Source organism: Chiloscyllium plagiosum, unplaced genomic scaffold (genome assembly GCF_037043375.1).
Source record: "Chiloscyllium plagiosum isolate Xiang-an unplaced genomic scaffold, Cpla_swu_hap1 HiC_scaffold_42, whole genome shotgun sequence".
In the NCBI taxonomy this organism is placed as follows: domain Eukaryota; kingdom Metazoa; phylum Chordata; class Chondrichthyes; order Orectolobiformes; family Hemiscylliidae; genus Chiloscyllium; species Chiloscyllium plagiosum.
The window spans coordinates 723,308-737,713 of NW_028270180.1; the positions used below are offsets into that span (position 1 = coordinate 723,308).

A 14,406-nucleotide genomic window follows, 5' to 3' on the forward strand; every position below is an offset into this window, starting at 1 on the left:
CTCCACCATCAAGTCATTGTTTAGATCTATGGTTTAACTACTGAGTAACTTGATTAATATTATGTACTTTTCATACATTGTGCTAACCAGAGCTGAACAGATGTCTAGTGTGCAGTACACACTACCCAAGACTGCTGGTGGGGATCGGGCGGACTTTTGGCGGTTTCGTGGACTTCGTAGTTCAAAGAGAAATTTGAGAAAAAGCAGAGAAGATCTTGCAGCTCAGCCAGTTCATACCAAGTTTCCAGCTTATGAGAGAGTAGTCCTTCGAGAAGGTAAAGGGAAAGGAACTGAGTGTTTACTGGGGTGAGCAAAATCACTCTCTGCTCACTTGGGGAGAGACCCTGTCAACCTCATTTTCTTTATTATTTGTTCTCGATGGGAGTACGTAAAATCAATTCCATTTCATCAGAATTTCCTTTAGAAAGGACAGTTAAACTTAATTCACATGTAATCGAACCAATCAGTATTGATTCTCTTAAGTATTAGGTTGTGATTAATTTAAATAAATGAATACCTCAACCTTTTGGGAAACATTGAAGATTGTTGAAGCTGGTGTAATCTCAAAGGTTTTGCCTTTACCTGGTCCCTGACCAGGGCAGGAGTACGTCATACCTCACTCAGACAGTTGACAGGAAGCAGAGAGCCGGCAGATGGAGTACATCAAAATACTTGCTGTTCCTATTGCAGCATTGGTCACTGTTCCCAACAGACTAGAGATATGATTACCAATAGATTGGGGATATGATTACCACTTTATGCAGTTTTGTGTGTTGCTGAGAAAAACACTTTTAAATGAAGACATGTAAATGATTGTTATTGTAGTGCCTGATTTGCATGTTCAATCCTGGAATGATTAAATCCACTGATGTGCAGATGTCTTTGAGATTTTTAATCTTTGTCAGTTATACATCTATCAGTCCTATACATTGTAAATGCCTTTGGTCCCATATTTCCTCCTGTCCTCCTCCCTCCCCCGAATTAATAGCTTTTTTTCATCTTTTCTAGGCCGGATGTAGTGCAAATTCAATGTCTAAACAAGTCAAATTGTGTTTAAATAATTAACAGTGATTTACAATATACAATGTACAATATTGCTTATGATAATTTTGGGTTATCTTTTTTAAAGTTCTGTTCACCGAGCTGGGAATTTGTGTAGCAGACGTTTCGTCCCCTGTCTAGGTGACATCCTCAGTGTTTGGGAGCCTCCTGTGAAGCTCTTCTGTGATGTTTCCTCTGGCATTTATAGTGATTTGTCTCTACTGCTTGCGATTGTCAGTTCCAGCTGTCAGTTCCAGTTGTCCGTTGCAGTGGCCGGTATATTGGGTCCAGGTCGATGTGCTTATTGATTGAATCTGTGGATGAGTGCCATGCCTCTAGGAATTCCCCGGCTGTTCTCTGTTTGGCTTGTCCTATAATTGTAGTGTTGTCCCAATCAAACTAATGTTGCATGTCATCTGCGTGTGTGGCTACGTAGGATAGCTGGTTGTGTCGTTTCGTGGATAGCCACACACACAGATGACACGCAACATGAGTTCGACTGGGACAACACTACTATTATAGGACAAGCCAAACAGAGAACAACCAGGGAATTCCTAGAGGCATGGCACTCATCCACAGATTCAATCAATAAGCACATCGACCTGGACCCAATATACCGACCACTGCAACGGACAGCTGGAACAGGCAACCGGAAGTGGCAGAGACAAACCACTATAAATGCAGGAGGAAACATCACAGAAGCGCTTCACAGGAGGCTCCCAAGCACTGAGGATGTCACCTAGACAGGGGACGAAACGTTTGTAACACAAATTCTCAGCTCGGCGAACAGAACCACAATGAGCACCCAAGCTACAAATTTTCTCACAAACTTTATCTTTTTTTAAAGCTGGTTTCCTGAGGCCAGTAGTCATCTTTGGACCTCTTGCTGATGTTGCTCGAGAGAAACTTGGACGGGAAGAACCAGATTTGTACGAAATTGCAAGTAAGATTTTCTGTTCAGTTCCTTAAAATCATCGTCACTTACTGCGCAGTAGGCCATTTGGCCATCAAAATTAATCTGGCTTCTCACTGCAATCTGGTTCAACTCCCCTACTCCATAGTCCTTCAAAAGTTCATCCAGTTTTCCTTTGAAATCTATGACTGTTTCTACATTGCATGCCTTTGTGGTCAGCAAGTCTTTATCTGCATTTCTTGGCAATGATTGGTGTTGGGGAATGTTCTTTTAAGTGAGGTTTGACCTCCGATACTTCATTCAAGTGGCCATAATTCAAATGAGCATGGGTATTAAATTTCATAGCTGAGGCTATTTGAGCAGAGCTATCATCATTATGATAGAGACTTACACAGATGCCTGCCAATGTGTTAGCTTCCAGGAGCAGTGTGTATCAGGTATTAACCTTGGTGTTTCTTAATAACCATAAAAATATGCAACTAAACTGGATATTTCTTGTAATTCACCATATTGCAAAGTAATTCATCCCAAAGTTACATTTAGGTGAGACTCCGCAATGCTGCATTTTATACCAACATTGAGTTAAACTGAACTCTTTCAATTTTGATCTTTTGTCAGTTATATATGTATCAGTCCTATGAACTATAAATGTCTTTAATCCCATATTTCCTGTTGTCCTACTCCTCCCCCAGAATAACAATGACCTGATGAATCTTTTCTAGGCCAGATGTGGCACACAACTCAATGTCCAAAGAAGTCGAATTGTGTTTAAGTAATAAACAGTGTTTTACATTTGAAATTTAGTTCAGGTTCCTAGCGTCCCTTTGTCTGAAGGCAACCTGCAATTAACCAAGCTTTCTAAGTATGAGTCAACCCAAATGTTTCAAACTGCTAAGTGGAGGTTTAGATCTAATTTCAAGCTACAGTGCGCATACAGTCTTGTAGGTAGTTCCTTTGCAGACCCAATACTCTCATTTCACTGAACTGAATTTGCTGCAATTTTGTCCCATTAGTATTGATATTTTCTTAGAATTGCAGAAATTTACAGCATGGAAGAAAGCCATTCAGCTCAATATATATGCACTGGTCGAAAACAGCTATGCAAATAAATTCCACTTTCAGGCTCTTGGTCTTATTGTCTTAGAGTGCCTATCCACTTTTTTTCCTCAAAATGTTATGAGGGTTTCTATCTCTGCCACTGTTTCCAGACAGTGAGTTAGTTCCACATCCCATCACTTGCTCGATGAAATATTTCCCTTTGTAACTCCTCTAAACCTCCTCTCTCTTCTTTTGAATCTATGGTGTCCTGGTTATACAGTCATACAACATGGAAACAGACCCCTCAATCCAACTTGCCCATGCTGACCAAGTTTCCAAAATTAAACTAGTCCAACTTGCCTGTGTTTGGCCCACATCCCTCTAAGCCCTTCCTATTCATGTACCTGTCCAAATGTCTTTTAAATGTTGTAACCGTTCCGGCATCTAGATCTTTTAAACTAAGCAGAGCAGTGACTTTTTCTATTCACACTATCTAGACCTTTTAAGCTCCTGTAAGTTGCATCTAGCTGACTCCTTAACATCCTTTTGAATCCCTACTGCATGGAAACAGGCCCTTCAGCCCAACAAGTCCACACCGACACTCTGAAGAGTATCTCAACCAGACCCATTCCCATACATTTTCCCCTGACTCATGCACCTAACCATACATCCCTGAACACTATGGGCGATTTAGCAGGGCCAATTAACCTAACCTGCCCATCTTTGGATTGTGGGAGGAAACCGGAGCACCTGGAGAAAACCCATGCAGACACTGGGAGAATGTGCAAACACCACACAGACAGTTGCCTGAGGCTGGAATCAAACCTGGGTCTCTGGTGCTGCGAGCAGCAGTGCTAACCACTGTGCTATTGCGAGCTCAGAAAACAACCCAGCCTATCCAATCTTTCCTCAGTACTAAAATTCTCTCTTCAGGTATTTATGGATTGTAGTGCTTGAGGTATGGTGGATTACAGATTACCGAAGTAAATAAACACCTGAAGATAAAATTTGTGGAATAAGAGGGAGAGATGGAGAATTGGTTATTTGAGTTATTTATGTATTGTCATGTATTTAGAAAAGTAGTGAAAAATTTATTGTTGCTACAATCCAGCACTATTTTGAGTTGTAAAAAAAATTGCATAAATAGAGTTCATCCTCTGTATAAGGGGTACTAGCTGAATTGCTCTTGGAAAGAGCTGGAATAGACTTGACGGGCTAAATTGTTTACTGCTTTAATGTATAATATTCTGATGAATGAAGGGGAGTTAAGTGAATTGGAAATGAGACAAAAGTTTAATTGTTTGACTTTAAACTGTTCTGCTTTTCAAATGGCATTATTTGATCACAGGGAGTGAGCCCAGAGATGCTGGCACTGATCAACGCAGTTCTGGAATTATTCGACTACATACAATCAAACAAGTCATTGACAGGGTAAGGTTGATTCCTGTGTCTAAGCAACTTTTGATTGTAAATGAGGTGTACTTCATATTTATAAGTGTCTATTTGCCTTTGTGTTACATTAGGATAAGCATGCAGTATTGGACATTACTCCAAATGCAGTGGACCGTTTGAATTATGCACAGTGGTACCCAATCGTAATTTTCCTAAATCCTGATTCCAAACAAGGTGTTAAGATCATGCGGCAAAGACTTTGTCCCGAGTCCCGAAAGAGTGCTAGAAAGTTGTTTGAGCGTGCTTTGAAACTACGTAAAAACAATCATCATCTATTCACATGTGAGTATAATACACCATTCCTAAATGTATAGCAAATATTGCTGGACTTTTGTGTAATTGAGGGTTTTATATTTGTATTATACTAAATCTTATGGAGTAGATTCATATATAATTTTAAATATTATGAGCCCAGCCACCATTTATCCATTTTTCTTGATGTCAGATGATTTTAACTTGCTGCGCAGGCAATGAAATATTTCTGAAATTTTCCACTTGGACAGAATATTTAAAATCAAGACAGAAACCCATATATGTCAAGGAGCAAATGGTTATAAATGAATGAGGACTGGTAAAATCATCTGACATCAAGAAAAATGGATAAATGGTGGCTGGGCTCATAATATTTAAAATTATATATGAATCTACTCCATAAGATTTAGAGTTCAAGCAGCAGAGCTTTGGCTGGGCATAGGTTCCCAGGGATGTAGCATTCGTGGCCAGCCAGGGGAGAGCACTGGAGTAATCCAGTCTGGAATAACAGCGGCATGGATGATGGTTTCTGCAGCAGATGAGCTGAGAGTTGGATAGAGATTCAAAGATGATGGTTTGTGAACTTGATGGTAAAGCGGACGTGGTATCAGAAAATCATCTCCAGAGTTATAAACAATCTGATTCAATGGTGATCCAGGAGAAGGGTTGTTTTTGATATTTAGGAGCCAGTGTTTGTGATTTCAGGCTGATCCATTATTAGATGACAGTCATGCAGTGTGACTTATCATACACAATAGATGTATTCAGAGAGATGGTGATACAGAAGAATTTCTTGCCATTGGTGCATATTTGGGATATATGTTTTGGTGATATCACCATAAGATCAGCTTGTGGTTGAGAAATTGGAAGAGGTCAATGGACATTGAAGTATCTCAAGAAAAGCAGAAAAAATAATTGTCTAATAATTATCAATATGAAGGAAAGTGATATTTGTAATGCAACATCATCCATCATGAAGCAGATACTTGTCACTATGCTTTGCAGGATGTGGTTATTACAGCTTGATTCCAATTTTGAGTGAAAATTCTAATTAATCAAGAAGCAAAAGAATAAGAAGAAATAATTAAATGACTGTTAGTGGAGAAAATGTACTGAGGAAATTAATCGGCATAAAAGTTGATTTCCCTCAACTTGGTGGGTTGCATCCTAGGATATCACATAGGAGATTCTCTGGACATGAACATGAATTCAGGATGGTATGTTGATCCTGGTGCCAGGGTCAAGGCTGCAACAAAATGGTTGCAGCAAATTATCAAAGGGGAAAGTGAGAAACTGGAAGTCGCTGTACACATTGGTAAGAATGACATCGTTGGGGAAAGAGTTGAGGCTTTGCAGAGTGACTATGGGAAGTAAGGTGGAAGGTTAAAAAGCAGAACCTTAAAGGTAGGTAGTAATTTTTGGATTACTCCCAATGCTATGTGCTAGTGAAAGTTGGAATAAGAAGATAGGGCATATAAATCAATGGCTGAAAAGGTAGTGCATTTGGCAAGTATTCAGATTTTTGGATCACTGGGATCTCTGGGCAGAAAAGAACTGTTTAAAAGTGACGGATTTCACCTGAACTGGAAGGACCTATTTCCTCTCTGGGAAATTTGCTAATGCTATTCGGGAGTCTTTGAACTGATCGGGAAGTTCGGGGGATCCTAAGTAGTGAGAATAGAAAGACGGATGAGGATGGTTCTGAATTTAAAAAAAGAGCAAGTTAATTCGAAAAGGCAGGAAAGACCAAGTCTGAAAATGAGGTAACTCTGGATTAAACTACATTTATTTCATTGCAGGGGTCTTACAGGTAAGGTAGATGAACTTGGGGCATGTATGGGAGCATGGGACTGGGACATCATAACTATTACAGAAACGTGATTGAGGGAGGGACAGGACTGGTAGTTCAATGTTCTGGGGTTTAAATACTACAGAAGGATAGGAAGGCAAGAGAGGAAGGGGAATGGCATTTTTGATTAGGGAAAGCATTATTGCTGTACTTGGATGATATTCCTGGGGAGTCATCCAGTGAAGCTGTATGGGTGGAACTCGGAAATAAGAGGAGGATGGTCACCTTAGTGGGACTGTACTACATTTCCCGATAGTCAAAGGGAAATTGAGGAACAAAAATGTAGAGAGATCATCTGTGTAAGAATAATAAAAGTTGTAATTGAGCACTGGCAAGCTAATAGATGACAGGAGTTGGGATAAGGGTTGGCATTTTCAGGATGTCAATATCTAACTCGTGGATCACCACAGGGATCAGCATTGGGGCCACAATTCTTTACCATATATATTAATGACTTGAATGAGGGAAACCAATGTACTATTGCTAAGTTAGCAAATGACAAAAATAGATGGGAAGGCAAGTAGGATAGCACAAAGTGTGTGGAGATATATGGGAAGGTTGAGTGAGCAAACATTTTGCAAAGGAGAAAATGTGAAGTTGTGCACTTTGGTAGGAACAGTTGAGCTGAATATTATTCAGACTGTAGGAATCTACAGCAGAGAGGGTTTGGGAGTCCTTGCATATAATACTCAAAATCATAATCCAAGTCAAGCAGATAAATGGGGACGTCAGAAGAAAAGTTGGGTTTGATTCCAAAGAGTTTTAAAATGGGGACGTCTTACTAAAATGATACAAGGTAAAAGTTAGACCACACCTAGAATACTGTGACCAGTTTTGGGCTCCTTATCTAAGGAAAGATATGCTGGCATTGGAGGCTGTTAGTGAATGGATCCCAGACATGGAGGGATTTTTGTAAGAGGAGAGGTTGAGTAGGTTTGACTTTTATTGTTTGGAGTTACGAAGCATGAGAAGTAATATTACTGAAAATTCTTAGGCTTTTGAAAGCGTAGATGCTGCGAGGTTGTTTTCCCTTATGGGAGAATCTTGGACCAGAGGACATAATGTCAGAGTAAGTAGTTGCCCATTTAAGACACAGATGAGGAATTTGTTTTCTTGAATTAGTGAATCTATGGTATTCCACAGATATTACCACAGAGTGCAATTGAGGTTGGGTCATTAAGTATATTCAAGACTGTGATTATCAAATTTCTAATCTGTAAGGGAATCAAGGATTATGGGGCAAAAAGAGAAGTGTTGAGGACTATCAGATAAGCCATAACTTCATTGAATGGCTGGCAGATTCAGTGGGCTGAATGGCCTTTCTGCTTTTATATTCTTTGGTCTTACAATTGAATAGTTGGACTATTTCTGATGTGCACCCTAACGGAAGAGGGAGTGCATTGTTTACCTTGACACACAACTATCCCATATTGCTTCTGTACAAGGTCAACTTCATTTTGTAGGAAGTGCCTTTGGAATCTGATTTTGTAGAGGTCTTGATCAAAGGATTTTGAGAAGATCTTGATCCAGGAGTTAAAAATCACACAACACCAGGTTGTAGACTAACAGGTTTATTTGGAAGCGCTAGCTTTCCGAGTGCTGCTCCTTCAGGTGGTTGTGCAGCATAAGAATATAATTACAACTACCTGGTGAAGGAGCGGTGCTCCGAAAGCTAGTGCTTCCAAATAAACCTGTTGGACTATAACCTTATGTTGTGATTTTTAACTTAGTACACACCAGTCCAACACCCGCATCTCCAAATCATTGATCGAAGAATTTTCGTAAGTAATTGAAATTGTAACAGATTCCGCAACTTGTCTTTACAGCTAACATCAATTTGAATTCGATGAACGAAGGCTGGTATGGGGCTCTGAAGGAATCTGTTCAGCAGCAACAGAGCCAGTTAGTTTGGGTCTCAGAGGGCAAGGTAGGATGAAAATTTATTATAATTTAAATCAAAACTGCACAATGTTATACTAAAATCTCTTTTTTCTTCTCTTCCCCACTGCATTATGTCATGAGTAGGCAGTGACTCACTCTGCTTTATTGCCTGTACCTATATAAATTCCCTGCCAGTATTGTCAGTGATGAGTAGATTATAAGAAATGACTAGTATTCTTCCTGCAAGTTCCTCTCTTGTGCTGTGACATAAAGAATTTGCAACATTACATATCCAATTCCTTTGGGAAAACAGGCAGGGGAGTTTTTGAACCAGTTAGTGTTTTGGTGTTTGAAATCTGAGTGTATGAACTCCAGGAAGCGTTCCTGAGAAATTTGTTTGTATTTATATTGTTAAGAAAGTTGATGACTGGAGGGTTACTGAAGCACACCAATAAGTTGCAAGATTTGAAATTGTTGAGAAGATGGATAACACTTGGTGCACGATCACATGGTGGGGGGGGGCTGTGGGGGGAGGTAAATCAACCAATGTTCCCACTCCTGATCACTACAGAATGATCTCTCCGGCAAAATGGCATGTATGAAGTCAGATGCATGAAGAATGATGTGAATATTCCTGCTGGAAAGTTATAAGACCTTTGCCCCTGCCAACACGCACACGCATGCGTGCACACCAGTTTCTCCAGGACTTTAAGAGGAGGAAGATCCTTCACATTTCTAATAATCCAGCTGGTCAATGGATGTTAACAAAACACCTTGTTTACTGCTAAGTGTAATATTTGTTTAATTGTGTGATTTGACTGTTCTTTTTGTAGGCTGATGGTACAGCAGAGGATGATCTTGACTTGCACGATGATCGCTTGTCATATTTGTCAGCTCCAGGCAGTGAGTACTCTATGTACAGCACAGACAGTAGACACACTTCAGATTATGATGACACAGATACTGAAGGTGGTGCCTACACTGACCAAGAATTGGATGAGACTCTCAACGATGAAATTGGTCCGACAGAATCTGCCATAACTAGGTCCTCAGAACCTGTACGAGATGATTCGTCAATGATGCACTCTGAGTCAATGGCGCCGGCCTTCCCATCCTATCCAGTACAAGTTCAGAGAGTGGACTCTCCTGTGTACAAGCCTTTGTCTAATCAACAGGTGAGTTCACTCTGATTTAAGTAGTTAATGTGTTTGATTAAGTGGTAATATACTATGTTAAAGGCAAAGCTTATTAGAATTCTGTCTCTTTTATTTGGAAAGTCTTGTTATAGCAATTGTATGGTAAGTTAAGTATTGAATTTACTTTGCATCTTTCAATGTAGAAAACAGTTCCCAGGTACCTCATGGCCATGAGGTAAAAATGAACATCAAACTGCAGAAGGAAATTGTATATTTGTAGTACAGATTTTGAGTATTGCCAAAAAAAAATGTACCTTTTGTTGAAGTCTTTCAACTTGGTCTCATCTGGACATCTCTCCCAGAAATATAAGTTTAAGGAGAACCGATGCATATGCTGGAAAAGAGGAGAATACAGGTTGGTTGGCAAGTGGAATCTGATCAGCAGAGATGCTGCCTTGGAAATGCACCCGTCAGTGCTGTTTGACAGTTAACTGCCAGGCTTTGTTTAAGTTTTAAACCAGGCAGAGTGATCAGACTGGAGGAGAAAGTGAGGTCTGCAGATGCTGGAGATCAGAGCTGAAAATGTGTTGCTGGAACAGCGCAGCAGGTCAGGCAGCATCCACGGAACAGGAGAATCGACATTTCGGGCATAAGCCCTTCTTCAGGAATGAGGAAAGTGTGTCCAGCAGGCTAAGATAACTCACTGAAATCTTTGTAGAGGGAGGAAGCTCTCTTCCTCCCTCTACAAAGATTTCAGTGAGTTATCTTAGCCTGCTGGACACACTTTCCTCATTCCTGAAGAAGGGCTTATGCCCGAAACGTCGATTCTCCTGTTCCCTGGATGCTGCATGACCTGCTGCGCTGTTCCAGCAACACATTTTCAGCAGTGATCAGACTGGTCAGAGCATTACGCTGAGAAATGAACCACCTATTTTATTGAGTTGAAACAGATGCAGGGCATATTCATTGTTCTTTCTATTTATGAAGAATGGAACCTTGTATATTAATAGCTTCCAGTACACACAGTATGCCTCTCTGTGAGCCCGACTGACAATTCTAAGTTGACTGAGAGTGTAGGTCTTTGCACATTAGGTGTGACTCATCCGATATGGTCCAGCTACGGAATCACATCTAATATTAGAATTGTTGTGAGTTACACAAGGGCAGCCTGTTTGGTTATGGTTAGTACCTGGCTTATTGCAAAGAACTGATGGGGTGTGCTATTTGATATGATCTGTCAATCTTTGGGAACCAAAGATGGTGTTTGCCATTAACAGGGTGCTGATGTCAAGCAAAAAAGACTTTGTGGCTGTCACACAAATAATTAATGTGGTATGTGAATTTCAGTGCCTGTGGAATAGTAAGTATTTAGGCTGTATGTCCCAGAGATTGGTGCCTTGTAACCAACAGTGCATCCCTTTGGCTGTTAGCATGTGAGGTATAGACCATACACTGACGGCCTGCGATTGCAAAACTTGCAACGCTGTGTCCAATACTAAATTCCACAGTTGGGCAACATTAGCTAGATAATCCTGAGCATTCAAAGAATTATATTGACAACCAATTTGAGGTTATCACTCAGGTTCATAGTGTGGTGTCCTTATATGTACTGGAAACTGTGCATATTAATGCACAAGACACTTTTTTTCTCCAGACTGAGAACATGCCTACATCTGTTTCCACACAACAAAATAAGTGTGAACCATCCACTGATTTATTTCTCAGGGAAATGCCTAGACAAATGAAAATCAGCCCGCATAGCTTAAAATTCAAACAAAGCTTACAAGTTAACTGTCAATCATCACGACTTAGTGCATTCTTCATGGCAACACCTCTACCAGTGAGAGTCCACTTTCCTACTATGTTAATGCAGTATACATGTTGGTTTTCCTCTTGAATTTACATTCTTGTGAAACGTCCTGATAAATTGAAGACCGAAAGTTTTTGACAAAATACATCTTTGTTAAGCAGCAAAGAAGGGAATAATAGGACGGGGTGACCAAAAGCTTTTGTCAGAAGTGGGTTTTAGCAAAGTGGGCAGCATTTGAGGAGGAGAAATCTAGAGTGGGGCGCAAGAAAGATTAGAAATCAGAGTCTAGCTGTGAGAATGGTTTAGCAGTGGGGTAGGTTACAGAAATGGACAGAGGTGATCTCTCCGAAAGATTAATATTTTTCAGTTGTGTTGGTAGGAAACTCTGGTCTCTATAGATCAATGAAGATGAAGTGATTAGCAAATCAACTGCTGCAGGATAAGAGGGAAGCAGAATTTTTCAGGCACCTGAATTGAATTTCTCTATCTTTGGACAAGTTAGTTGGCTTCTGTCATTGTTCGAGTAATTGGACAAGGCCTAGTAGCTGAGAAAATTTACCAAGGGATGTATTTGTAGGGTGATCCGAAAGGAGTGCATGGTTCTAAAAGGGTATTTGGTAGATCTGCTACCCAGAACTGCTGCTGTTTGGCCAATTAGTTGTGCACAAAACATGCTCTTTTGTTAAACTTGAAGTAACAGAGAATGTGCCAGCAATAACTCCATATTGAGTCACAGGGCTTAACTTGTGTTTGCTAGAAAAGTTCATTTAAAAATTGCTTAGAATTCATTCACAAATCCCTGTTAGTACAAATTATTCTCTAAGTCTTTAACATACCAGTTCATTGTGATTTTAAAAATAAAAACATCATTAAAGATTTTTCTGCCTCATATAGTACATTATTTAACTCCAAACCAAAAGCTGTCCAATATAAAAGCCCATTATCTGTGTGTATAATTTTGCATCAGACTGTTTCTATCCTTCCTTTCAAAAATAAGCTGCAGAGGCAGAGACTGAATTTACTATAAACAGGCAGGAGTCATCAACAGTAATTTTATTTAATTGAGATCAGGATTACAGTGCACCTGTTGGAAGATATACAGTTTTACAAGTTAGTCCAAGATACCTTAAAATTCCATTTATTAAACCTTGTGTACCTTGACATTAGGTGATTACATTAGATTCCCTACAGTATGGAAACAGGCCCTTTGACCCAACAAGTCCGCACCCATCCTCTGAAGGGTAACCCACCCAGACCCATTACTCTACCCTGTATAGTTACCCCTGACTAATGCACCTAACACTATGGGCAACTGAGCATGGCCAATTCACCTGACCTGCACATCTTTGTGATTGTGGGAGGAAACCAGAGCACCCGGAGGAAACCCACGCAGACACTGGGAGAATGTGCAAACTCCATACAGACAGTCACCCGAGGCTGGAATCGAGCCCAGGTCCCTGGCGATGTGAGGCTACCGAACTAACCGCTGAGGCACTGTGCCGCCCACTTGGGTTAGCAAAACTGATGCACCAGTCTGCTTCTACTCCCACTGCCGTTCTGTCTCTTCTTGAAGAGGATGAATTTCTTTTCCAGTTGTGTCACATTACTACTTCTAACATTTTAATGCATACATTTTTGAACCTAGTTATAATTCTGTTAAGAATGAATTTTATACTTGCCAGATGTTTGTTTTTAACTTTGGTAAATTTGTGAAATCTTGCAGTAAGGAATTAGCTTCTATTTGTTAAATATTTTCTGTTTTAATTAATATGCTTATTGTGATTGAAATAACTATTTCAGAGTAATTTGAAAGTTAAGTCAACATCTGTTTTGCCAACAATGCACCTTGTAGACAACATAAATTTCTATTTAAATAATTTATTTTATCTTGGACGTTTCACAGAAAGCAGATATTCCTTCTGCAGTCCCTAATTCATCCCAGCAGCTTGAATCAATTTCTGTGATGACTGTGCCCTCTAGAGTCAATACCATAGTAGACCTAAGTAATGTGAGACAAGAGGAGAATGCTTCTCCTCCCCACAGCAGCCCTGAGTCCCAGATCAACTCTTACAGAAAACCCAGTCCTGAACTACCTCATGTTATTGATTCCATCAGTCCTGAGAGGCTGAGAGATCCAGAACCGACAGCAACTCGAACTGCAGAACCAACAAAGGTACCGCTTGCTGTAAATTCCTTGGCACGCCATATGTACGGAGCTTCTGCTTGCTTCTGCTCAATCACTTGCTTTGCCTCTGTAGTTGATCATATTGCTGAAGTTAGAGGCCAGACCAAATATGTGTTTTCAGTAGACCAATGGCCATCTTTCATGATGGAGAGGGAATAGAAAAGTTGTTGTCTAAACTCCTCCTACAAATGTTACTGACATGCTTTGTAAATACTGTGCGGTAGAGTATTCACTGAATATTATAAGGGAACTGCACTAACACTTGGTATTTAATCAGAAAATTCTCTCTTCGAACCAAAAATGTTACCTGGCATACTAATTAATTAAAATTAATTATTAAGTTGATGTAATTGATACCAGACTCCCAATTTTTCCATTGTGTTGAGAATTTTTAACAAATTTTTATACTAATCTAATTGGCTTGGCCTATACCTTGAACTTTTGCTTATATACCTTTGCTCTTTGAAAGCTTTCTGTAGTTCCTTCCTTCTAACTCCTCTTAGAAGATATGTTATGTGGGCTACTGTCTGTACCTTTCATGGACTGCAACCAGCCTTGCTGTGGCATGATCAAAGGGGATTCTGATTTTAATTACAAGCATCAGCATGTTTGCCAATATGTGTTTTGTCTACATTTAACTCTCTCGGATCCTTTTCAGGGCAGTTGCTTCAGTATCCTTATAACTTGGACTGTTGAAGGAGACAGGACTGAATTCTAAAATATGAGTTTAGCAATTGGTCTGCAATTATAACCTTTCTATTGATCAGTTGAGTCATGTTTTTGTATCAGTTAAGGTAGAAGCTGCCAATGTTCATTTTTAGTTTTTAAAAAATACTTCATCTGCTACTT

General features: G+C 39.9%; 1 protein-coding gene across 8 annotated transcripts in view; it reads left to right on the plus strand.

Moving 5' to 3' along the window:
* The window catches only part of tjp1a (tight junction protein 1a), a 202,861-nt gene that overhangs the window by 152,406 nt on the left and 36,049 nt on the right, over nucleotides 1–14,406 (plus strand). For 7 of the 8 annotated variants that reach the window (XM_087982083.1, XM_043680314.2, XM_087982082.1 and 4 more), the window contains 7 exons: nucleotides 91–275; nucleotides 1,889–1,984; nucleotides 4,341–4,423; nucleotides 4,516–4,726; nucleotides 8,372–8,472; nucleotides 9,260–9,601; nucleotides 13,276–13,545. In XM_087982083.1, coding sequence (XP_087838209.1) covers nucleotides 91–275; nucleotides 1,889–1,984; nucleotides 4,341–4,423; nucleotides 4,516–4,726; nucleotides 8,372–8,472; nucleotides 9,260–9,601; nucleotides 13,276–13,545 — 1,288 coding nt within the window. The remainder of the gene's footprint in view (nucleotides 1–90; nucleotides 276–1,888; nucleotides 1,985–4,340; nucleotides 4,424–4,515; nucleotides 4,727–8,371; nucleotides 8,473–9,259; nucleotides 9,602–13,275; nucleotides 13,546–14,406) is intronic. The other variant, XM_087982081.1, reaches the window with a different exon arrangement.